The sequence below is a fragment of the Diadema setosum genome, chromosome 8 (assembly GCF_964275005.1).
Source record: "Diadema setosum chromosome 8, eeDiaSeto1, whole genome shotgun sequence".
Lineage (NCBI taxonomy): Eukaryota > Metazoa > Echinodermata > Echinoidea > Diadematoida > Diadematidae > Diadema > Diadema setosum.
This window is the reverse complement of record NC_092692.1, coordinates 22,840,673-22,865,190: the sequence shown is the minus strand read 5'-3', so window position 1 is coordinate 22,865,190 and position 24,518 is coordinate 22,840,673. Positions and strand designations below refer to the sequence as shown.

General features: G+C 39.2%; 1 protein-coding gene across 1 annotated transcript in view; it reads right to left on the bottom strand.

Moving 5' to 3' along the window:
• Positions 1-23,307, bottom strand: part of LOC140231649 (netrin-1-like) — an 89,653-nt gene extending 66,346 nt beyond the window's left edge. The window contains exon 1 of the mRNA XM_072311799.1: positions 22,311-23,307. Coding sequence (XP_072167900.1) covers positions 22,311-23,307 — 997 coding nt within the window. The remainder of the gene's footprint in view (positions 1-22,310) is intronic.
• Positions 23,308-24,518: the final 1,211 nt, after the last annotated feature.

Below are 24,518 nucleotides of genomic sequence, written 5' to 3'. Positions count from 1 at the left end.
AAAAGGTCGAGAAGGCGAGGAATTATCTCGTCTTCCGGGCTGTGGAACTTATGTGCTTCCGTAGAGGAGGCTTCAAAATGTAAAACGGGACATGCGAGCTAAAATCAGGCAATAAAAGGGGTAAGTACATAGCCATGAGAGAAATGAAGCAAAGAGTACGAAAGAAGGGGAGAGAAAGGAGAAAGGGAGAGATACCAAACGGTGGGAATCGAAAATAACACTAAAATGGGGTCGGGTGAATCGTATAATCGTGAATGCAATCTAGCGTTTTTCGGGCCTCTTGTCCTGTTTCCTCCACGTCAATGTAACGACCCGCTATCCATACTCATAGTGTGTACGATACAACGGCGTAAATCCATACTGAGGAGTGGGGGGGGGGGGGGATTATCGGCGATAGTCACCATCACCACGATGACAAGCCCATAACGACCGGACCGCGGCCCGATCACGCGGCCCGGGTTCGAACCCGAGTCTGGACTGAGCAATGTTGTGTGTAAGCATACCGTCCCCTCTAGCAAGAGGCAAAACACTCTGTCCCTCGGATAGGACATAAAATGGAGGTCCCGTGTGTGAGAGAGTAACAACTCATGTACGTAAAAGATCCCGCTTCATTCATTCATCGCAAAGAGCAGGGTGTTTAACCCAGTGAAGTGGTCCCGCAACTCACATCCAACTGGACCCAATGGAAGACCAGCTAAACGTAGCTGAATATGGGCTATACAGCCATCTTCTCAGATGGAAATGAACAAACAAACAAACAAATATTTTGATGTAGATTACAATGAACAATTTGCCTATAAAATGGTATTATTCAAATAAACTCATTGTATTAATTTTCATGATGAATAATTATCATGAACGCTGTCTGTTAAGCAATTCAAATAGAAAAAGCAAGCACAAAAGGGTGTAGATAAGGGGCATTTCTCCTCCCACACGAAGGTGATTTTGCAATTTGTCAATCAGAGAAGGTGGGAGGAGATAAGCTCTATTCCCCCTTCCTACACGAGGGAGATTCTGTATTACTGATTGCATTTAAACGTTTTGGTGCACACATTTTGTGGCATATTTGGAAAACTCTCTATGTTCATGTATGCATGGGGGCGGGGGGGGGGGGGGGGGGGGACCGGCGAGCAGGGAGAAGGCATGGGCGAGTGCTATCACCACCCTTTCCGTACGAGGGAGCTTTTGAATTTTTAAAGTTGAAATTAAGATATCTCGTATACGCATATTTGATGGAATATTTGGGAAATTAAAAAAAAACTGATCTGTGATGGGGGAAGTGAGCGAGGAAAGGACTGATTAAAAGAGGATATTCCCTTGTACATGAAGGAACTTTCGAGTTTTCGGAATAAAAGTGATAAATCTTGTGCACTCAGAATTATTCACATTTTTTTTTGGTAAATCTGAAAAGTGTACTAAGGTTTGGGAAAGGGGCACAGAGGGGGAGGGTTTGGGAGGGGGTATCTCTCTCCCAAGCAAGAGAGATTTTGCATTTTTTTTAATTGAAATTCAGCAATCTGGCGAATACTTTGGATAAGATATTTAGACAAAACGCAAGAAAATTTTCCTCATTTCGGGAATTATTGGGGGACAAAATGACATGTTTGCCCCCCCCCCCCCCGTCCTCCAGGATCGACGTCCCTGCATACGAGTGGGCTTTTGCATTCTTAGAAAACAGATACAATTGAAAAGTTTTGATGGAAAATTCGGAAAGCTGTCAATCCCCAGAGTACTAAAGTTTTTAATGGAAACAAAGCGGGGAAAGGGTTGATTGAAAGAAGATATCCCCTCCCACCCGCGGTGGATCTCTTGTGTTCTTTTCTGTAACTGAAGTGACATACCTGGTGCACACTTACGATAAAACATTTGGGAATCTGTCAATCTAAGAAGAAAAAAGGAAAAGGACCGAAAGGGGAGGGGGTATCGCCCTCCCACGCGAGATTTTTTTTTTTTTTTTTCATTTTCAGAATTGAAATTCTGCAATGTGGTGCACACTTTGGATAGGATATTTGGATAGTTTTCTATAAAAAAAAAACAAAAAAAAAAAACCGCAAAAACTTTTTCCTCATTTCGGGAATCATTGGGGATCAAAATAATATGTTTGCGCCCCCCCCCCCCCCCCGTCCTCCAGGATCGACGCCCCTGCACAGAGGGTGCCTTTGCATTTTTAGAATTCAGATGAAAATATCTCGTAAACACATTTATGAGGTAATCTGGGAAAATTTCAATCCCAGGAGTGTATACTGGGTTTTTTTTTTTCGGGGGGGGGGGGGGGACCCTCCGTTAATTGAAAGTATCTAGATATCTCCTCCCACCCAAGGAACTTTTGCATTTTTTTAATCTGAAGTAACAGACCTGGTGCACACTTTAGATGAAACATTTTAAAACCTGTCAATCTAAAGTGTATTAAGTAGAAAGGACTGAACGGGGATAGTCCTATCCCCTCTTACGCGAGGGAGATTTTGTATTTTCAGTATTGAAATTCAGCCATCTTTGGGTGAAATTAGACAGTTTTCTATCAAAAAAAGTAAAAACATTTCTACATCTCGGGAGTTACGAGGAGGAGCAAAATGATATGTTTGTCCCCAATACTTTTATGGGGGAATCACCCCCCCCCCCCCCATCGACGCCTCTGCATATGAGGGAGCTTTTGTAAGTGAAAGATCTGCTGCTCACTCTTTGATAAATTATTAGGAAATATACGTCAGTCTCAAAGTGTACAAAGTCTATCGAAATTGATCCATTGATAGCGGAGCTTTTGTATGTTTATGATTGCAATTTCAACGATCTGGTGCATAGTTCTGGCGGTATTTGGACAATTTTCCATAAAGAAAGTTCGAGATTTGTCCTCATCTTGGGAATTGCTTGGGGGACAAATGATTTGTCTGCCCCAACACTTCCGTAGGGGCGGGGCAAATGCCCCTTTGTCCCCCCCCCCCCCCCCCCCCGAGATAGATTCGACGCCCCTGATCATCTCTGGATATGCCCAGAGCCATAGATGTATCCTGACTGAGTCATCAGAGTCATCATCGTTTCTCAGGAATGATTCAGGAAATGGAGGGGGGTTCAATTATGACGGCATAGTTTTTGTTATGGTTTGTTTGTTTTTGTACATATTTTGCAGGTGGTCCCGAGTTGCTCGCGTCATAGCATGTTTACATGCTTACATGCTTACATGCTTCTGCTTACAAAGCTTCTGAAATCACATATGTTCGCATCTTGTTTTGATTGAATTTTCAACGAATTGTTCATTGGGTGTATATCTCTATCTATCTCTTTCTTCTTTTTCAGCCTTCTTATGTACAATTATGACTACGATGTATGCTATTCTTTTTATAATTACGTCCCTCTGCGCCTCAGAATAGGATACTAGATCGAAGGCGCATTACAAATGCTGTACTTATTATTATTATTTACATGTAGGCCTATACTATTTGACGTTGTCAACGTCTGGGCCATACCTTACAGTGTATGTTGATATTACTTTCTTCGCGAGCGAGCGAAGTGAGCGAGCGCTTGAGAAAATTATGTATACATTATCCTACAAGATAGAATACTGTTCAGCTCTGTTACCACACATTGTCCTGTCTGAAGGCGGGCGTACGAACGTCATGCAATATGCCAAAATTGATACAATCACATTTCTGCTTCCTCCATTTTTTCCCTCAAATTTCAGGGGGGATGATTGTACAGGCCATCCCCCCCCTCCTCCATTTCAGGGGGGGGGGGGGGATTCATCCCCCATCCCAAACCCCCCCCCCCCCCCGGGATTTACGCCCATGGTACGATACTATTCAGGACGAAAAAGAAAAGAATTATCCTTGTCGAGGTTGTTAAACACAGCTAACACCATGGTCTTTGAAATTGTAGGCTGCAAATGGCTACAAACAGGCTGGCAACTCAATACTTATTTATTCAGTTATTTCTATTTTTATTTCATTTTGTTTTTACGATGAAGGGATAGTGGGCACTAACCACACGCTGACTTTTATTCACCTGGAAAGTTGGTTGAACCAAGAGCAGATTGTGGCATGTGACAGGCAAGCACGTTAAGAAGAAATTTGTGAACGAGGCAACCTGGCAAGAAGTGAAAAGTTTGTGCGAAATTAGTTAAATAACTGGAAAGCTAGACCCTTGAGAGTCATCGCAAATGTAACCCTCATGAGTACTTCGGGTCGCCATCCCGGTCACGAGAGTGCGCTTGGGTAAAATTCACTTTTGTGTTGAATATTCCACCAGACACAACTTTGATTTCTTTAAGATACGTGGTGAGAATGAATCGTTTCCCTTCTCTTAAAGGCTGTAAAGAGCTGGATACACTCTATAAACGTAAAGAAGATTTGTCTATCAAAAATAAGACACAGAAACTCCGAAAAATCTTCCGAGACATCGCGATTTCCTGCAATTAGCAGCAAAGAGGAATACTAGTATGATCGATATGTCAATGGCAGACAGGCACTGCTGACTTCAAGTCATGTGTACTGTTTATAAAGTTTAAAAAGTGTATATTACGCACGCTAGAGGTAAATGCTGCCAAGCCAGGTCTCAGATAGTCCGGTGCATAATCATCACAGACCTCGACAGTCCCTTTGGGCAATGAAAGATAAGTCTGGTGGCGGTTGAGCAATAGGCAGAAGTTAAATTGGCTAATGTTCTCAGCGTCCTTGTGACAGATTGAAATTCTTTGAATTAGACCTCAATTTGGTCGTCTCACTAAACACACCTTACTACCTTCAGGCCATAAGTGCTCGAAAGCTGGAAGATACTAGAAGTCTTCAGGACGAATCATCCCCTTTGAACGATATACCCTTAAATAGGATTTTCTTATTTATCACTTCACACAAAGTGAACGCATTTCCCAGTTCCCTTGTATCTTACCTCCCTTGGCGATTCCATTCACTCCCTTGCCTTTGTCTCCTTATCCCCCTTTTTGTACGTACAGCTCAATTAGATGGTACAATGGGATGACAAAGAGAGAATAAAAGTGAGGTAAGCTACCTTTGTCTGTTGTACAAATTGGTGTAATTACGATGTCTATTTCTCTTTCATGGTGGAGATCCATCTTCGTTGACTAGTACAAACCAGTGTGTGTCCAGCCTTTCTATTGCCAAGGGGTGGGTTTTTACTTATTTTAATCAGCAATGCCTTTCATTTCTGCATTTCTGACCCTATATGAGGTACCAATTTGTTTGCGTGAAGTGAATAGCTCAGGGGCAAATAATGGGATCACGATTGCGGTTTCACAATCATGAATATACCGACTGTATAGCTGTAAGTGATTTAGTCATTTATTATTCTATGCTTCATCTACCAATTGAAAGCTTATAGGAACATGATTTCCCGTCTAAAAAAAAAACACACAAAAAAAAAACAATGTTTTGAAATGGAGGTCTCATTGAGTATTTGAGCAATCATCTGTGTTTCTTTCTGAGCAGCATATAATCAACATGTTGCTTTGACTACGATGAAATGTATATAATATGTTGACGCAACTCTCCCCAATTAGCGGTCATGTTTCAACTTTGCCTCAGCGCATTCAATGAGGATAATAACTTAATATTGTTCCTGTTCCGAAGAAACAACAACAATAACTATAATAATAATAATAATAATAATAATAATAATAATAATAATAATAATAATAATAATATATATATATATATATATATATATATATATATTTTTTTTTTTTATTTATCTATATCTATACTTACACGTACTTATATTAGAGTGCATGCATTTTTGTTTGGAGAAAAAAAAAAACCCTGCAAAATGACAAAGGGTTTATCGCACAAATTTCATGCGTAATATTTTCCATATTGTTATCCAAAGCTGGACATGCAACGTTCTTGCAGAGTGCCGAATTCCTTTCCCTGGATGAAGGATTAAAGACTAGCGTTGGCAGAACTGAGGATACATCTATCATTTTGCGACGTTTTCATGATTTGGCAGAGAATAAACTGCAACGCCTCAAGGGATTTGATTGATGTATATCATCACCTTCTATTCTACCTCAAATACATAAGTTTCTCACTAACTAAACCCTCCCCCCCCCCCAAAAAAAAAAAGAATGAAAAAAAAAATGGCGAATGTTATTTTGCTTAAGGGAAGCCATTATCATGAAGCGAAAGGTTGCGATGAAATGCATTTCTTTCTTCCTGAGTGTGCTGCCCGGTAATCAATCTCATGTAAAATGAAAGTGCCTCCTTTGCAAGATATATTAGCGGTACTAAAGATTAAACAACAAGCCCACATGGATGTGACGCTTTAATAAAACGCAATTTCTTGAGTGATGATGGAACAAGGTATTTCTGGTGTTTCGTTTTACCTGTAAATAGACAATAGTTCATATCTTTATCATTTCATTTGAGAGAAAATGGTGATCACAGTGACATCCCAGAATACTTTAGATATCTACGCTATCTATAAGAGAGCAATCAATAGCATGTAAATGCTACTGTTTCTGAGAGAGAAATTAAAAAAAAAAATCGATGACACTAAAACGATGGCACAACATCTCACCAGAAAGAGTCATTTCATTCGCCTGGAATTCCGTTTAAGATAAAAGGACATACCAGCATCTTTCTATAAATCACTTCTTTCAAATTGAACGAAAATCATATTTTATGCTTTTTTACTCAGCATTTATGAATTGTGAATTAAAAAATACAAAAGTGTAAGACTTAATTTCATAAATACTGTTCTTTAATTAGGGCGCTCACAAGTAATGCACAAAACACGAGTTGCAAACGGGACTTGATTGAAAGCTATGTTTAGATTTAACAGCTCAAGTAACGCTAGATATTGAATTCAAACACACATTGCTTGCTGATTTCGCTGAAATGTTCACACACTTGATCCTTTCATCCCACTGTTTTGATTTAAAGCCACTTTCTGGCTAACTGGTTCTTCATATTTTTTTCTAGTATAAGTTATGTTTTCCATTTTAACACCAAATACATCACATTCCCTTGACATATTTGAAAGAAACCTATGATCATGTTGTGTTGGACGGAGAGAGATGGTGCATTTCCAAACTCGGCGTCCCCCGTTAGACATACCTGATTTCTTCGGGAGGACGTGGCATGTTTGTTCTGTTAGAACTGAAGTCCGAAGGTCAAATGGAAATTCTTCAGGATATCAAGTCTTGCAAAAACTCGAAAATCAAGTCCCCTCCCCCCCCCCCCCAAAAAAAAAAAAAAGAAGAAATGATAATAATAACTGAAGGTTTCTGTATGATGTTCAAAAGTACATGCTTACTTCTTGCAAGAGAAGCATTTTCTACCTGGTCTCCACAAGACCGCCCTACAAACATGACAAAGACATTTTCCGCCAACGTTATAGTTGCTGTTCGCGACACCACCTTCTCTACTACTCCATCATTTTTCATTGGCGTGACGATATGAAGCACCCAAAAATAATCTTATTAGCAAGTGTGTTTCTATTTGCTTGGTAATTCTTGCAGCCTTATGTTTCAGTCTACTATTAATACAATTGTTGTTTGATAAAAAGCCTACTTGATAATTAGTCAATAGTCAATAGTACTCACGTTACTTCTATAATTACTAGTTCTAATCCACTATCATGGGCACATAATGATAGAGAAATATAACAGATAATACTTTATAAAAAAATGATGCATGGAGCATGTTTAGCCAGTTTGTAAATGTGTGTGTGTGTGTGTGCGTGCGTGCGTGTACGTAAAACAATCATGATTAGCCATCATAAAGTTTTTGATAAGTTTACTAAAATCTTCCTAGCTTAAAGGGGATGGCTAGTAACTGATCAGTGGGAATCAGTGGGAATGCTGGGGGATGATTGTTCCAATTCTTATGGGATTCATTTAAGAGTACAGTATATATCTATTGTTGGGTGAAAATTATTTTCTTCAGAATGGTCTCATCTTCAAGTAATGTGAAGTTTAATGTTTCCAGTGCCTGTACAGTGACGGGGCATTAAACTGCACATTGCTTGAATATGAGACCGTTCTGAAGCAAATAATTTTCACACAACAATAGATATACAAATATTCTTAAATGAATCCCACAAGAATTGGAACAATCATCCCCGAGCATTTCCACTGATTCCCACTGATCAGTTACTAGCGATCCCCTTTAATCCGTCTGTGTGTGTGTGGTTTTTTTTTTTTTTTTTTTTTTTTTGGGGGGGGGGGGGTGTGGACAAAGGGGAAAGCTTGCTTATTGTTCCAAAGCCCTTTTTCTCTACTACAAATTCGCACCCTACGATCAATTAACTGTCCTTGTACACATTTCCATCCCTAAATTTGGAGTTGATATCATAAATTCTTCTTTTTCTCAGTTTTAAGCTCTCTCGTCTGATACCTGTCTCAAACCACGTCGTTTCAGATATGATTTTCCCCTTTTTTAAAGCAATTTCATTTTATTTACTGTCAGTAGTGACGTCGGGCTCTTTTACAGAAGACAAAATCTGTCGACATAGGATGATTCTGAGACATCCCAATCGCTTGTACCACCGACGATTCGGGTAGGCGAGAAACGTATTATTCCGAGTACAGTGAGTGAAGGCAGTATTCAGCCATCGAGCGCGATGTATACCTTGCGGCCTGACTCAATGTGTAGCAGGTAAAAAAAAAAAAATGCATTATGTATATGCTCCTTAGTGGGGTCGACTCGCCTGACAAACAGATCTTCTTTCGCGTTATTGTGAACATCCGTCAACATCGAGTGCGATATCAAAGAAGGAATCAGTTCGATTTGTCAATACAGGAAACAGACGAGGAATTCTTGCGAATGGCATTCGGGTATCTAGGCAACGATAACCAACTCTCTGCGTACGGCCTTTACAACGCACAATGGTTCTCTCACTGCCATTAAAAGGCATCATCTGGGCAGACGTGAATTCCATATCTGTGCGGACAAAGAAGCTAATAATCATCCAGCGAACTGATAGTAACATCCATGATAATACATTGTATATGAATAGTCCTTTCTGATTGCACATTTCCAATTAACATTCTCCTCCTTTCTGCATGATGATATCAGATGGTGCTCTGTCCATATTGCCACGGTATGCCGTCTTGAGGAAAATCTTCATAAACAAGATCAGTAAAACTCATAATCGCATGGATAGCAGTAGAGACAAGAGATGATGATTATGGTATTGCTTTTAATGAAAGAACAGTGATTAATGTATCATAACTGTCATAATCATAACACTACCTTGATAGCACTTAATAGTTTTATGATCAATTGTATCTTTGCTATTTATTGCTCGACAGAAGCAAATTCATGACCCAAAGGGAACACCAGAAGTAGTTAACAATATAGTTGTCACCTTAAAGAATGAAGAGAATGGAAGAAAAGTGTAATGTGGCTATCTTGAAATACCAGAAGAGAATGGAGCTGTGATATTCTGTGCTGCATTATCATTACAACAAAGCAATCAAAATAGAAGTTAATGGTGAGTGTTGACTTGACCGCATACGCTTCGATTGAACGATTTGCAAAGAACCGAAAGGAATATGGACACCATACATGTGTAAGCATATTACAATCATACTAACGTTTCAAATAAATCCCCAACACCCACACCCACACTCCGTAACCATATAACAAAACGCAGATTGACGAGACACTTTGTGGCAGTATACGGCATTCATATCGACCAAAGGAATATCAAATTTTAATAAATTATAATAATTTTTAATAATGAACTTCTCTCAAGGATGCATCCACACTCTCAATGGAGCATTTACAACAACAAAAGATTTCATATTGTCCCGTAATTACTCTCATGGATGGATTTTAACAATAACCAGGAAGTTTACGCAGTCATTAAGAATACTCTGAAAAACAGAGGAATTAAAAGTCAGCTGAGTCACTGATACTCTCTCGCAGGTTCCCTTTTGCTCTGTTACCTCCCTGGTTATCCAAAGGGAAGAACGTTAATACGTACAGCCCTGACCACGCATGCCGTTTTTTGTGTGTGTGCTTGTGCGTGTGTTGCTTTTTTTTTTTTTTGGGGGGGGGGGAGGGGCATTCTCTTATCCTTTACAAAATATTGGTGTGGTTTTGTTGCTGTTGTTGGTCATTTCACTGTATGACATATACATTTCGTGCAGTACATGATTCAAGAGGTTGGTTGAAGGCAAAGAAAAAAGACAGGTCAATGGTCTTTTTGTGATTGGCAGTCGTGCTGCGTCAGCAAGGCGCAATACAATTTTTTTTTTAGATGCTCGTGGGACTATTCTCTAGGATAAGTTCCTTCGTGGGATAGTTTTCGGTCATAGGAAACATCTAATCATGCATGAAGCTGACCTTGGTGCCCAAATGACAGACGCATACTAATATTTCTCTTCCTGCCTGTAACGTCGGGAAGCTGCAATCGTTATTTCCTCTCACTGCAATTTTATTGTACATCCATGAATTATGAATGGTCCTGTCAACAACGCAGATACATTTTTGGCAGGATAAGGTTGTTCTATATGAGACAAAAGGTATTGATGGTGACGAATTCGAAACAAACAGTTGTAACTAAAAAAATACTTTATCACATGTATCAATAAACGTTACAAATGCATTGTATTTTTCTCCGTGCTTTGCTAATGTTTTATGCATTAGGAAGTAGTTAAACATACTGTATGTCACCAATAAAATGATTATTTAAGTGATATCATAAAGGCTGTAATGGTGATTACTTTGATTATGATATTAGGGCCTAATACGAAGACAAGGGAGAACGACGATTATTACAATTAAATGTAAGCAACATCAAAAATATCGACATCATTGGCAGCAGCTGCCAGCAGGCAATACACAGTATGTGTAGGCCTACATGCATTCAAACTGCAACTCTGCATTCCATAAGCTCACATCAAAATGAAAAGTGGCAACGGCTTTCCCTCTCCCACTAAGTCACACAACTCTATTCTACACGTTGAAAGGCTCTTCTAACCTCATTTGACTCCAGTGAATTCCTAAAAGGAATAATTCACCTCCGTACTCGTCCGTAACCATGACAACATCATCCGATCAACTTTGCGAAGTGAGGATTAGGCGATGTTGAAAAAAAAAGTCAGGCGTGAACCTCGCTTTGTAGAAAATGTCCCTTACGACTCCCAGCAAGGCCAGTATCAAAGTAGTTCAATGTGGAAGGGCAAGGAGCACGCAAAACTCGATCCTGTCACTCTTGAAGCACAACATGCTATATAATACACCTGCTTTGATTTATTATATTGATGATAGTAGTACTGATAATGATGATGTAATGATGATGATGACAATAATAATAATAATAATGATAATAATAATAATAATAATAATAATAATAATAATAACAATAATAATAATAATAATAGTAATAATAATACACATAATAATAATAATGATAATAAGACGAAGAAGAAGAAGAAGGAGAAGGAGGAGGAGGAGAAGAAGAAGAAGAAACTTCTAACAGAGGGTCCTGCCATTATCATTACCTTATAGCATTGCCAGTTACCCATTAATACACCTGGATCGAGAGGACATATTTATAGTGGGTAAAAACGTATTGTCCAGTGACGTAGACACTTGACGGGATTCGACCTTGGGACAAGCAATTGAAAGTCAAAAGTTTTATCCACTATGCCACAGTGCTATCACACTTTACTCTGCATTATACAGTGACCGTGCGTTTATTTTAAACTGTCATAATGTCAATTTTTGTCAACTTTCTTTTAAAAACTTAGAACATGTAATTTTGTTACCAATTTCTATATACGCAAAGAATTGTACATATACAAAACGCATGCAGCTCACATGTTCGGTCGGTAAATTTTCACCTTGTAAAAAAGAAACGAGATAATAAATTGCTGATGCTTAATAGCTTGTGTTAAAATAGTAGCTCTGAATTGATTAACATGAAACAGGCCTACTTCAGTGAAATAAATGGCATCGACAAGGTGAAAGCAGTGATCATGCCTTCGACCAGACGGTGAGTCGATGGCGATTAAAGTTTCCCAATATTCATAACCGACAAAATTTTGAATATTACATATTTTCATAATCATCTAGGACAATCACTTTTATTTATTTCATATGTCACTTGGCCTTGCAGTCGATCCGATCTAGTTCCACTGAACTATGCAGAATGACTCCATACAAACGTACTTATTCCCACGCATAACAATTCGATTCCAAAAGAACGACTCTTACACATTTAGGTGACTACACGTACGTTGTCACAACTGAACTGATACACTAGTCCTTTTGGTATAATCGCTATTCATTTCCGAATCATTTATTCATATTAATCTGAATACATATTCCGTTAGATTAATACCAACAAAACTTCCGTTTGATCGCTGTAATTCAGCTGCCATTGCTTCCTTCATAATAGTTACTGCAAAATGCGTTCCACTCTTTCACGTAGATCACGTCAAAATAGGTATGGCCTGTGTGGATGATTATGCGGGAACTCGATTGTTATTGTTATATATAGACAAGATTGACAGCGTACAAGTTCAGTACGTGTAATGAGTTAGCTTCTGTCGATTTTTAAAATCCTATCAAATTATTTCTCTCTACGACAGATGTCGATGTAAAATCCATCAAATTCATATCTATTCTAATATCTAAACTGCTGCGAAGATAGCACAGACCACACCAGTTGTCAGTGGTTGTCATCAGGTATTTCGTCGACACCGCGATGTCAACGTGAGGCACTGCCACTGGCACCAAGATCGTATTTGTTTGTACTGTCATGGTTAGCAGGCACCAACACTCACAGGAGGAGGAGACTCGAGTCACGCCTAATTTCCCGCTCGGGCAATCAATCGCCTGGCAACGAAAACAGCCAGGGGAGTCTCTGATGGGCATTATAAACCTCAGTTGAATTTTTTAATGTTCAAGGATCTTTGCGCTGTTCGGAGGCACATGTAACAGTTCACTGACACAAAAGTTGAAAGCCAGGTACAGCTGTATAATTTGTGCCTCCTTCTCTGGAATAACCTCCCTACTTATATTCAGTACTCAACCTCCATTGACAATTTCAAAAAGAAACTCAAGACGCACTTATTTGAAGAAGAATATCGATGATTGTGTAATTTATGGATTAGGCCCTATTTGTACTCGATTTATATTTTCATTTCTCTTGATAATTGTAAAGCGCTTAGAAACACTTTGGTCGTTATTTTCAAGTTATTATTTGTAATCATTATCATTATTAATCTATATTATCATTATCACTACTACTGAAATTGGAAACCATTATCGATATCATGAAAACAATCATGCTGGAACTTTGAAAGTCTCATTGTTGTTATTACACCAATATTCTTTTTGTTGCTACATCCACCATTATAGGTGATGCTGATAAATAACATAACACAACACTAATGAGATTCTCATAGTATATCTTACGTCTTTTGTGTCTTGGTGTAAGCTAGTGCTCGTTCTTGAAATCTGATCAAGGTGAATCAAACTCACTGGTTGCGTTTTCCAAAATGATGTGATATCAAATCATTCGGAATCACTCTTAAGTTTTCTACACTCACAATTATCAATTGTTATCGTACGATTTTTGTCGGATGTCATTTTTTTTTTTCACTTTGCCGACTCTGAGTCCTAGAGAGCAGTGTATCTACTGGGCATGACAGTCATGTCCAGTTACCATACAAAAAAATAATGAAAATTAAAGATCATAACCATTATCCTGCCTACAGTACAAAGAATATACGTTTTTGTTTGTTTTTCATTTCTCTTGTCATGAACGACTTGTTATTCTGAATTTTCAATCCTTTCTATAGAAAAAATTTGTACATCTGATGTTGTTGTCGGTGTGTTTGTTTGTTTGTTTGTTTGTTCAATCTTACACGACCTTTCATGACACTCCACAACAATTAACCCAAACCTTATTTCATATTTATTCTTCATGTTTACTTCCATGGGTTCAATTACAGAATACACGGTACTAGGACGGAAAGAGATAATAATTATGAGTATGTTTTAAAAAATGATTTGAGTGTCTCTACTTCTGTAGATCCAAAATGGTCACTTCCACTTTGAGTATCACAGGATTAATTTGGATTACTTTCAGTGTTGATAATGTCGCACCATGCTGATGTCGCCTTCTGTTTTACAGATGTTATTCCATTATAACACCGATTATCAAAGGGATCCTCGGATATCTCAACTTCTTCTATCGGTAATCCATAGGCATAGGCGGTTGATTGCTGTTTTGTTTTGCGCACACTCAAATTTTATTAGGATTTTTTTTTATGTTCCTGGAAAATACAAAAACATAATAAGTAGAGGGGCAAATGAAGTCATGTTTCATTCTTATTTGGAGACGCAGGTATTTGCTCTTCGAATGCGGGTGTTTCCAACAAAATATGACGCACTGTAATTTTCCCATGAAAGTCGTCGGTGTCGTCATATACACCACTTCGACCATGACATTTTAGACGTTTCCATCTGACAGCGACAAATGTACCAATCGATTCTTGAAAACGGATATCAACAAGAATAGAAAGGGGGTTAACGTTACAACTGTTAGCGCGTAAGGTATAGGTGAGTAACGCCCGCGAGCTATCGCTGAAATTTAGTCGGGAACAGGCAACGCTTGGCTTTACCGTACCGGTAGAATCACCGCGTTTCAGACAAGAGATTTGTTAAACAGCCCATCATCACGAATGTTCACCTCGTCTTCACGTTTGCCTCTGACGGATCAGAGCAGGTGATCTCACAAATTAGTGTTCAACCTCACAAAAATAATCTGGAATGGGCTAGCGCAAACCTGTGAAGGTGACGCCGGCATGCATGTGTGAAGTATTTGTGAGGACAGCCGTATCTCATAGCCGCTCTTACCAGCTAGAACAAATGAAACGGCATTCTTTGCACTGTAACTGTACCTCGTTATATCACTTCAACAGTATGCCATGGCTAACAGTGCGTTTTCAGTGAAATAACGCAGAATACCTAACGGAACCAGTTTATCTTGACTTTGTGTATTATAAATCTAAGCCGATGTGTATCAATAATATGTACCAACGCTTAATACAAGAAGCATCAAATGTTTAGAAAAAGAAAGACAATTAGATGGGCAATTAGATACAGATCCATTGTGGTGAGTAACATGGGGAGAAATTCAAAGATGCCAATAACACTCATTAATCGGAATTTTGTACAGGGTAATGTATTTATGAGCACTATATGTACATCAACAATGTAGTGAACCTTATATACAGTGGACTCCTTCCGCTTAATTTTCATTACCTTATTTCTTCAATAGATGCTTTAATTTGCACTGCGGCAACAGGAAAATGTTAATTTCAATAGCAACGTTTGCATCACTGCTTACAAGCATGTGTGAGAACAATGTTACTTGGTAGGCCGATATTCACCCGTTTTAACCCGTTCCCTAATAGTCATGGGGGGGGGGGGGAGCTTGCTTCATGATGGGACCAGTAAAAGTTCACATGTGCTCCACGTCCAAACATTCTTGGCAAAGACCGTGAGAGGGAAAACAACGCTCCCACAAGCGCCTTCATCATTCCATGGCGGACCAGTCATTACGCACACGAATTTAAACACTGTGCCGAGTGTATATGGTTAGATCTTGGAGTAATGGAATACTTTGACAAGGACGTGCTTTTATGCAGTTTTCCTTCGGTTGTTTTATACGCCGAGAACACCATGAAGTTATCTATTACATGGAATCCTATCAATGAGTGTATAATTACATAGATACGGACGTGAGGCAGGGCATTGAACAGAACGTATGGATGATAGCAAGTTTCTTTATTATACCCCCACACTATTTTGATCTTTACGCCTTTTGGAGAGACTTTACGCCTTTTGGGGAGACTTTACCGAAAAGAAATAACTATGTTAAATAAAACAATAAATGCAAAACTGAAGATCGCAAAGGTTTAAATGGAAATTGCTCGAAGTGGTAGATAAAAAGAAAGTTCTTATTTAGGGTTTCTATCTAACTGATTAGCAGCGTTTCAGGATTTCGCGTGTTTGTGTGTGTGTGTGTGTGTGTGTGTGTGTGTGTGTGTGTGTGTGTGTGTGTATGTGTGTTCGTGGTGTTTTATTTTTAATTCCTACGTATAATAGGGGGCTGTTAATTAATAAGGTCAGATAGTCCTCAACAATTGAAAGACTGATCATAGTTTGTATTCAGAAAATCCGATGCGAATTTCAAAGCTGAACGATGATTTTTTTCTTCCTTATGAAGTTATGAACATAAATTCACGAGTTACAACAATGTAAAATAAAAGTGCATGAACTACAAAAAAAGAGGACACATAGTGATGCAATAGTGTGTTTTCGGTTGACGCACGTGTCGTTATCTAACAAGAATTGTCGCACAGGAGGAGAATCCTTTCTAGCTTGGCTCTAGCATGAAGTCAAAGAATATCACCATGTATCATTCTATACATACAAAGAAATCAAACTTAATGACAAAATCAACCACATGAGCCCAGTGGCAAAATTTTGCAAACTTTGCCTTAAACATATCCAAGCGAAAGGTCATTGACCTTCATTTATCCCCATCCTATCAAAGATGCCCTCCATTAACACATTTACCGCAAGGAAATTTTTTGCCCAGTTTGGTACCCGCAGAATATAAAAGGGACATCGGATTGCATATAATGTAGATGGTAAATGGATAAAAGTAACTGATATCAAATTCTTCTATATTTGAAAAGTACTTGCAGCAAACTTTCGTATTTAATTTGTAAGTTCACATGGCTTCCGACGGGAGAATGCATCTTATATGTATTTTTTGACTTGACAAATGCATTTCTAGTAACTATGCAAGCGCATGTAACAGCAGTAAAATCCCTGCAAGAGATAATTATACAAACGTTTTCCGCTAGTGTGTTTTGTTTTGTTTTAGTTACTACCTGCCTCAAAATTGTCACACACACACACACACACACACACACACATACACACACAATGAATCAACGAGTTAGAAAAGTTGTCTCGTTAGTCATATCAATACTGGGGTATGTTGATTGTGTATAGGGAGGAATGGAAGGGGGGGGGGTAATTTTCAAAACCGTCAATATATACGTCGGATCTATCATCGAGGACTGACTCTTGTCAGGGCACCACGGTTCGACCGATGTCGATACAGATCTGACACTGCCGACGATCGATGCATAACGTCGATGCTGTAACATGTGAAGGCGCCTCAGTTATTCCTCTACTTGGATTTCCGCTGATTTCCCGCGCCTGTTTCTCCTGTCTCTCTCCTTCTTTCCTTCGACTTTTTCCTTCTGTCTTTTCTTTCCGCCACCCTTCATCGATTCTAGCCAAAGGCGAAATCCGCTAAATTCCTCTCAATGTACGAAGAAAAAAAAATCACATTAATTCACAGAGCTGCGACAAGAGTAATAATAAGTCTTAGTTAGGCAACGCAACCTCCAGGAGAAAAAAAAAATTGTATGTAATAATATCATGGAAGATTTGCCTACAATGACTTTACTAACCAAAGTATAATAATGAAAGTTGCCCTCTGCATTGTGTAAGTTTTTGACACTTACAAACTAAACAAAATACAACTGCATGCACACAGGTTGAACTATTTCTTTCGGGGAAAAAAGAAAGTCATTGGTCCTTCTTACTGAGATTGCAGAGAGTTGTATCATAATTCATCTACGAGTTATTTGCGTGTTTTTTGTTCTTTAAAACTCCAACCAACCAAACAGACCATTCTAATATGACTCCGCTCGACGAACACCATACTATAGGTACTCATAGTCGTCTTTCACCCTATGATGCGTATCACGACTTACAGACACAAACACTTCAAGAAGTGACGGAGGACGGGAAAGGGACAAGGTGCACTGATACGGTTTCTGTAAATTTGCAGCCTGAACAAGTTTGGGGCCTGTTAATTATAATGTTTGTGCCGAACATACTATGATGCTATCACTGTCACACATGAAAGAGGATGACACGTAAAAAGAAGCTGAAAATCGCTGTTCAGACAAACATCTGGCATGATTTATTCGAGAAGCTGGATGGCAGTTATGACTCCCTTGTTTGATGGCAGAATTTCACGGCTTTTCATCATCCAGAAGAAACATCTGAAGGGCAGCTCTGTCTCCTCCATATATATCACGTTTAATTTGTCTTCAAAATACATGGTAAATAAAAAAAAGAATGGGAGACGTTTCATTAAAATTGGACCAAAACCAGCAAGTCAATGATGTTAACGTTTCTGTAGGCCTACTGTGTCTTGACTAGATGATTATACATGTGGTAATACAGCTTGCAACCACATAGGCCTAAACCCTACATGAAACGCATCTAGGTGAGATGAAGATATACAACGTCATCAACTCAAAACGCTCACATTGGTTTGTGCACAAGGACAGAAAATCACGTCTTTGGTCGATATTTCAGCATATTAGTAAAAAAAAAAAAAAAAAAAAAAAAAAAAAAAAAAAAAAAAAAGATAACTAACTTAGTAATCAACTGAGAAACTTTTGAGGTCTGTGTACCGATATCAATATCAATATCAATATCAATATCAATATCAATATCAATATATCAATATCACTCTTCTGCAAACACGTGTACAACTTTAATACCAAACTGCCATATCTTTCTTTTAGAATTGCCAATGTTTTGATAAGATCTCTACCATTTTATCGGTTTGACTGTAACTAAAAGCGTCAATTATGAACTCGTATCTAATGTACTTTGATTTAAAATATATCAGGAGGAGAAAGCGAAGACATTTCCTTATAATCACTGCTTGTGGAGAATAGAAAGACAGCGTCAGGCGGAAAACGACAATGCTAAACAGCCTTTTAGGGGACCTTGTAAAATGATGATAGTATGAATGATGGCCATGATTTAATGTTAATAAACACTTTTGCTTTTTTCATTGTTATTCAGAGCCATCATCAGTCTATACTATTAAACATACAATAAGTCAAAATGGTGGTGAAACTTATGAAATTTTAAAATTTGACGTAATTTCACTCATACAATGATGCAAGCACATATTTTATGTACAAAAATGAGATGAAGGGAGGTGGAGTGGGTAGAGGGGAGGGGCAAACAAATTATCTGCAGACGAAATGTCCTTTCCTCTCTTTTCAGCTTTTTTTTTTGTGGGGGGTGGGTGGATGTGTAGATGGTGAAAATGGACACTATGTCTCTTTCATCTGTTATGCTTTCTTTTTACTTATTCAATTATTTATTCATTTCTTCGTGCCTCTGTTAGGCACGTCATGTTAGGTCTACCTAACATGACACACGACTGTATCTTTCATAATATATGCTTCGAACACTATGTAACAACTCTCCATAACATGGCAGGGCTGCATTTCACGGCATAATAAATCCTATATTGCTTAGTACATTCTGTACATTCTTAAAGCGAATCAAATTTTCAATGAAGGGGCACATTACATGCTAAGTATTGGGCCCCTCACTTGGGTGCCCGCAGGGTGGCGAAAACTGGGACTTCCTAACTTTGTTGTCCAGCCGAAGTGACCTTAATAACACATGTTTAGAAAGTGTCTATGAAATGACAAAACTTGTATTTGCCAATGGAACTATTTCTGACATTTTTTAAATTGTTCAGTGAAGAAAAGTCATCGTCCTGGTATTTGGCTCTCACAATAAACTTCGAGAGTCCGTAAACCACGTCCTCTCCGTGCAGTCTTGCTGTACAGTTAAAGGTCCAGTTTACCTTTGGGAGCAGTGATTTCAAAAATGTTCAAGATATCACATTTGATGCATATGTGTAGGTCTGTTGTATCATAAAACATCCTACCATATGAAATATTTGCAATAAAACCTAAAATATAAGGAGATATCAGGGTTTTTCTCAGTAAACCGTAACTGTATACGGTTTAGTCTGGAAATTTTTTTATTATAACTATTGTTCACATTTTGTGTATTTAACAACACTTAACATCGATTATACTGATTCATATTTTGACAGTGGTTGTTTCTATCCCTAACTCACATTTTAGAATTATTTTAAAGCACTAATGCTTTCATCTGCAAATGGTAAATTATGCCTTTAAGGACGTTTAACACCGAATATTCCCTTTACTAATGTAATGAATAGAGAGACACACGATGTTAGAAAGTGATTTTGATATAGAGATAGTACTTTTGTTCCTTTGAACATAATACCCCCAACACACAAGAAACACACCATGGAGCTACAACACACGTACATGCATAACGAATGTGATATTGCGTCGCCCATAGATAAGATGTAGTGATGCCATCGTCTCATAAGTTTCCTATAGACCACACAAGGTTATATCTTCACTTATACATGATGTTTCAGTTTGTAACAATGAAGAAAGGCATGCGACTGTATCTTTCATAATTTACTTTGAACACTACAACTCTTCATAAAATGGCATGGCAAGGCTGCATTTCACGGTATAATAAATCCTATACTATATATTTGGTATATATTCTGTAAAGATAGACTAACAACTAGATTATCTACCTCGTTAGATAGAGCTTCGTGTCTTTTGATGCGTCCTCCTTATAAGAATGATTTAAAACAGACCTTTTATTTTCTTTTGTGAAAGAAAGTAATATGATCTGACAAGTCACAAGCATAAATCCGGGAACAGGACACTTAAGAAGTAACGCTCCTACATAGATTTTGGCCTCCAGTTATAATCTATTTTCTATTCAAGCAGTTTCTAAAGGATGATAAACAAGGGAGAAATCTCGCCCTCGGTTGGTGAAAATCTTGCATTTATTATGCATATTATATTTCTCTTGTGTGTGTGCTGACTCAGGCGCCTTGCCCCGAGCGCCGTCTTGAGTTTCGTTAAAATTTCACTTCCAAAACAGGCAAGAATGTTACTCGAGACTTGTGATTAACGTCGCGGGAATTCAAGTCCAACGGACAAATAGTTAATAGCCTACGAGCGACAGCGGCTAGAAATAAGATGGAATACATGAATGCAGCATCATGGAGTTATTTCTGTTAATTTCCTTTACTCTTTCATATTTCCTGATGCTTCAGAAATGCTTTGGAGGCAAGAAGATCCCTTATTTCTTATTAGGAAGATCATTAACGGAACATGACCAGTGTGGTCAAGGGGAATAATGATTTACTCATTTCTTTTTAACAGTAACAAGCGTATTTGTGTAGAGAAAAGTGTATCTTAGTTTGTGTCGATGTGTGTGCGTAAATGGCCATGTTTCCCCTTACACGACACGTTTTGCATACATTATTACGATGGACAAACAAATAATATTTCTATTTTGAGGGATCTGCAGAGCATGTAAACAAATAGACAAAGCGAAACAAACACACAAATGCAGAGAAAGGGTCAACTACTGGCATTAGTCAGAAGGAATCAATAAAAAAAAATCACTGTTTCGTCCTTATGCAAGTCTTCGTGGTTACAAATTATACGTCCAGCATTCTCCCCTACAAAAACAAAACAATAATCAGCAAAACGGGGAAATCCCCACTTCTCGCATAGTGCGTATCCCTGCTTACAAACTTCATCACCAAAGTCATATCTCGATGGAGTCTCGTCGTCCTCTTACTCTCTTTTAACTGACAAATCACTTGCTATGTATACTGGCTTAACTTAGCAAGGAAATGTGTGTTAATTTGGATTACTCGACATGATAAGATTAATAATGCACCTTGCTTTGAAAGTAGTCCCCAGATGAAAAATAACTACTGTAGTCTGGAATATATCCCATGAGGGTTATCAGGTCACATCATTAAGGAGCTCGATGACAGCATACCTGTTTATGTTTTTGAATATAAACATCTAACGAATGGAACTAGAAATCTGAATTCACGTACGCAGACGTCTCATTCATTGAAGCTTTCACTGACGAGGACATACCAGCCAAGGGTTTGGATAATTATATAGGTGATCGTTGTCTGAGCATGATTCGTTGATGTATGACTTGGCAGCTGCCTTTGCAAATTTGTGGAGGTGAGATGAATTGCTGTCGTACATCTCTTACCTTGTGTAAAGTGTCTACCTACAACTTACGCTACAAGTGCATCTGTACTAATATACCACACTTCCAGTAAGATGTAGACTGCATGCGGGGAACTTCCTGCGTATTCACACAGTAATAAGGCCAAGACAGAAACGAAGTTCTATCAAAAGGAATAAATTATCTCTGCATGATTAAGGTATACCTCACTCTCTGCAGAAGAGAACATCACGTGTGCTTGTCAGTATTATTTGTCATGATGAACCCACTAGTAGGGAGAAACATGAGAAGCTACAATGTATTATTACATTAACGCCACGCATGGTTTAAAAAAGCGTTGTTTTCAAGACAGTTTTTAATGTTAATACTCACGGATACATTCGTTGGCATCTTTGGCAGTAGCCCTTGCCCATGGTCTGTCATAATGGAATGGTTTACATAATTCGCATTCCCTTCCCGCTGTGTTATGTTTGCAGTCACACTCAAGCTCGCCGTCTCTTCCTGGACCACAACTGGATGCGTGTCCATTGCATTTGCATCTTCCCCCGACGGACAGGTCTGAAAGCGCGTAGTACAAGCTCTCCCTAGGCGTCTCCGCATCTGCCCCTCCGAGTGCTTGCAGCTTGTTAAAGACGATCTTGATATCGGTGGCCGTCACCCAGTCCTGGAGAATAGGACTGTTGTCAAAGTCGTAGGCGGACGGACGACCCTCGAGTGTGCTAAAAGCGACACGGGAGCCGGAGATAGGAATATCGGTGCAAACTGGTTCTTGCTCGTTTTGCTTGGTGATAATGACATTCTTAGGGTATCCATAGGTTTTACGACACTGGCTCGAGTAGTACTGATAGGGTTGCCATGTCCTACCGAAGTCTTGTGACTTGTATACAGCCATAGAATCCGGGTGTAGGGAGCAGAAGTCCATTGAGATGTATGTTATCTCGAATCGTTTTCCCATATTTAATATCAGGCTGACGTTGTGCTGACTTTGTGTGAAGGGTTCGGACTGCCAGCATGTTAAGTTGTTAGGATTGTGGAGGTCAGTGAGGTAGGACGCCGGGTGGCGCCGTTTTGGATGGCTGTCGTCGCAGATAAAACAGTTTCTCTGTCGTTCGCCCTCAGACCCGCTGGACAGGGCGCAGAAGCGACTGGGAGGGTTCCCGCATGTACTGGAAGCCTCCACAGGTGCCTGGAATGCGGCGTTGATGAAGTCTGGCTCGCACCGCCTTGGACTACCATTATCGTCATAACAGGGGTCGCGACGGGTCTGCTGAGCAGCGAACATGCTAAGACTGTTGGCTGCAGAGCGAGCCGCTGTGCAGCTGCCAAATCCCATGACAATGAACACTAAGCAGCAGCACCACATAGCCATATTTATTTTTTTTTTACTACCAAGCCTTTTCCACACTAGTTTGCTGTCAATCCTGTACGGGTGATGCAAGACAGGGACTGGCTAGATTTCACACCATGGGTTGTTTATAGCTTCACAAAACGAGGTGAAATGCTCTTTGCCGTCTCGCGATCAGTCTTGTGATAGGAAGTTATTCCGTCAAAGAATCCAAATACCTGTGGCGAAAAGGACATGAGGCGGTGTAAACTCTTGCAAATTATATATAATGCCAAATCATAGTGTCAAGCTCATCCTATACCCCCGCAATCATGAGGAGAACGAGTTCAATGTCATCATAAGCGGAATGAAGTTGAGAATGAATGTTGTATAATAATGCACAGATCAAAAAATAAATATCAAAAATACGCGAAGAGACCTTCTCTGAAGATCCAGTTCCACACTCCTTCGGATGCCGAATATCACTTCAACCCAGTAGCTTCGAGAAATTCTGACAAGATTCAGAGAGAGATGCCTTCAAATTAAGAAAACTAACTGAAAAGCTAACAAAACTCGAGGTGGAGCACGGCACAATCGCGCATCCATAGGTAAGCTTCCAGTCTCACTAATAATACTGATGATATTCTCTCATCCGGTCACACAACGTCAGGGTAAGTCGTCTCATGGGCAGTAGATAATGTGAAGTGAACTAGGAGTGAACAGCCCGTATTTGTCTGCGACTAACGAAATCGTATAGGGCAGCCTGTCTCACTTTGCGCCCTCAGCACCCGCAATGTCAACGTTGAAAAGCTCACCGCAGTGGCTGATTACTGCACCGACGCTCAGATGCCCCAGTTCATGGGCGTGAACTACGCGTGCGTCGCTTAACAGCCAATCAGCGCGAGATGTCATAAGAAAGAAGAGTGTTACCCCTGGCTCTCTTCCCACCGAACTACATTGTACATGTATTTCTCATTCGCTTCGTTCAGCTTGGATTTAACTGTGTTTTCTTTAAGTCGCTGCTTTGATTGTTGACGCTGTTATTTGCAGTCCATGTCCCGTCTGCGGCTTTAAAAAGGATATATTTGCTTACTTTCATTAGAGCAACCTTACAACTTGAAGGAGATACAAGATTGAAAAGATAAAAGCACTGTAACTCGTACATTGAGGTAGTAAATGAGAATACGCAAGGAGAGAAAATTGATTTGAAGAAATGTGGATGTTACAAATGGAAAGTACATGGATCATTTCTAAAG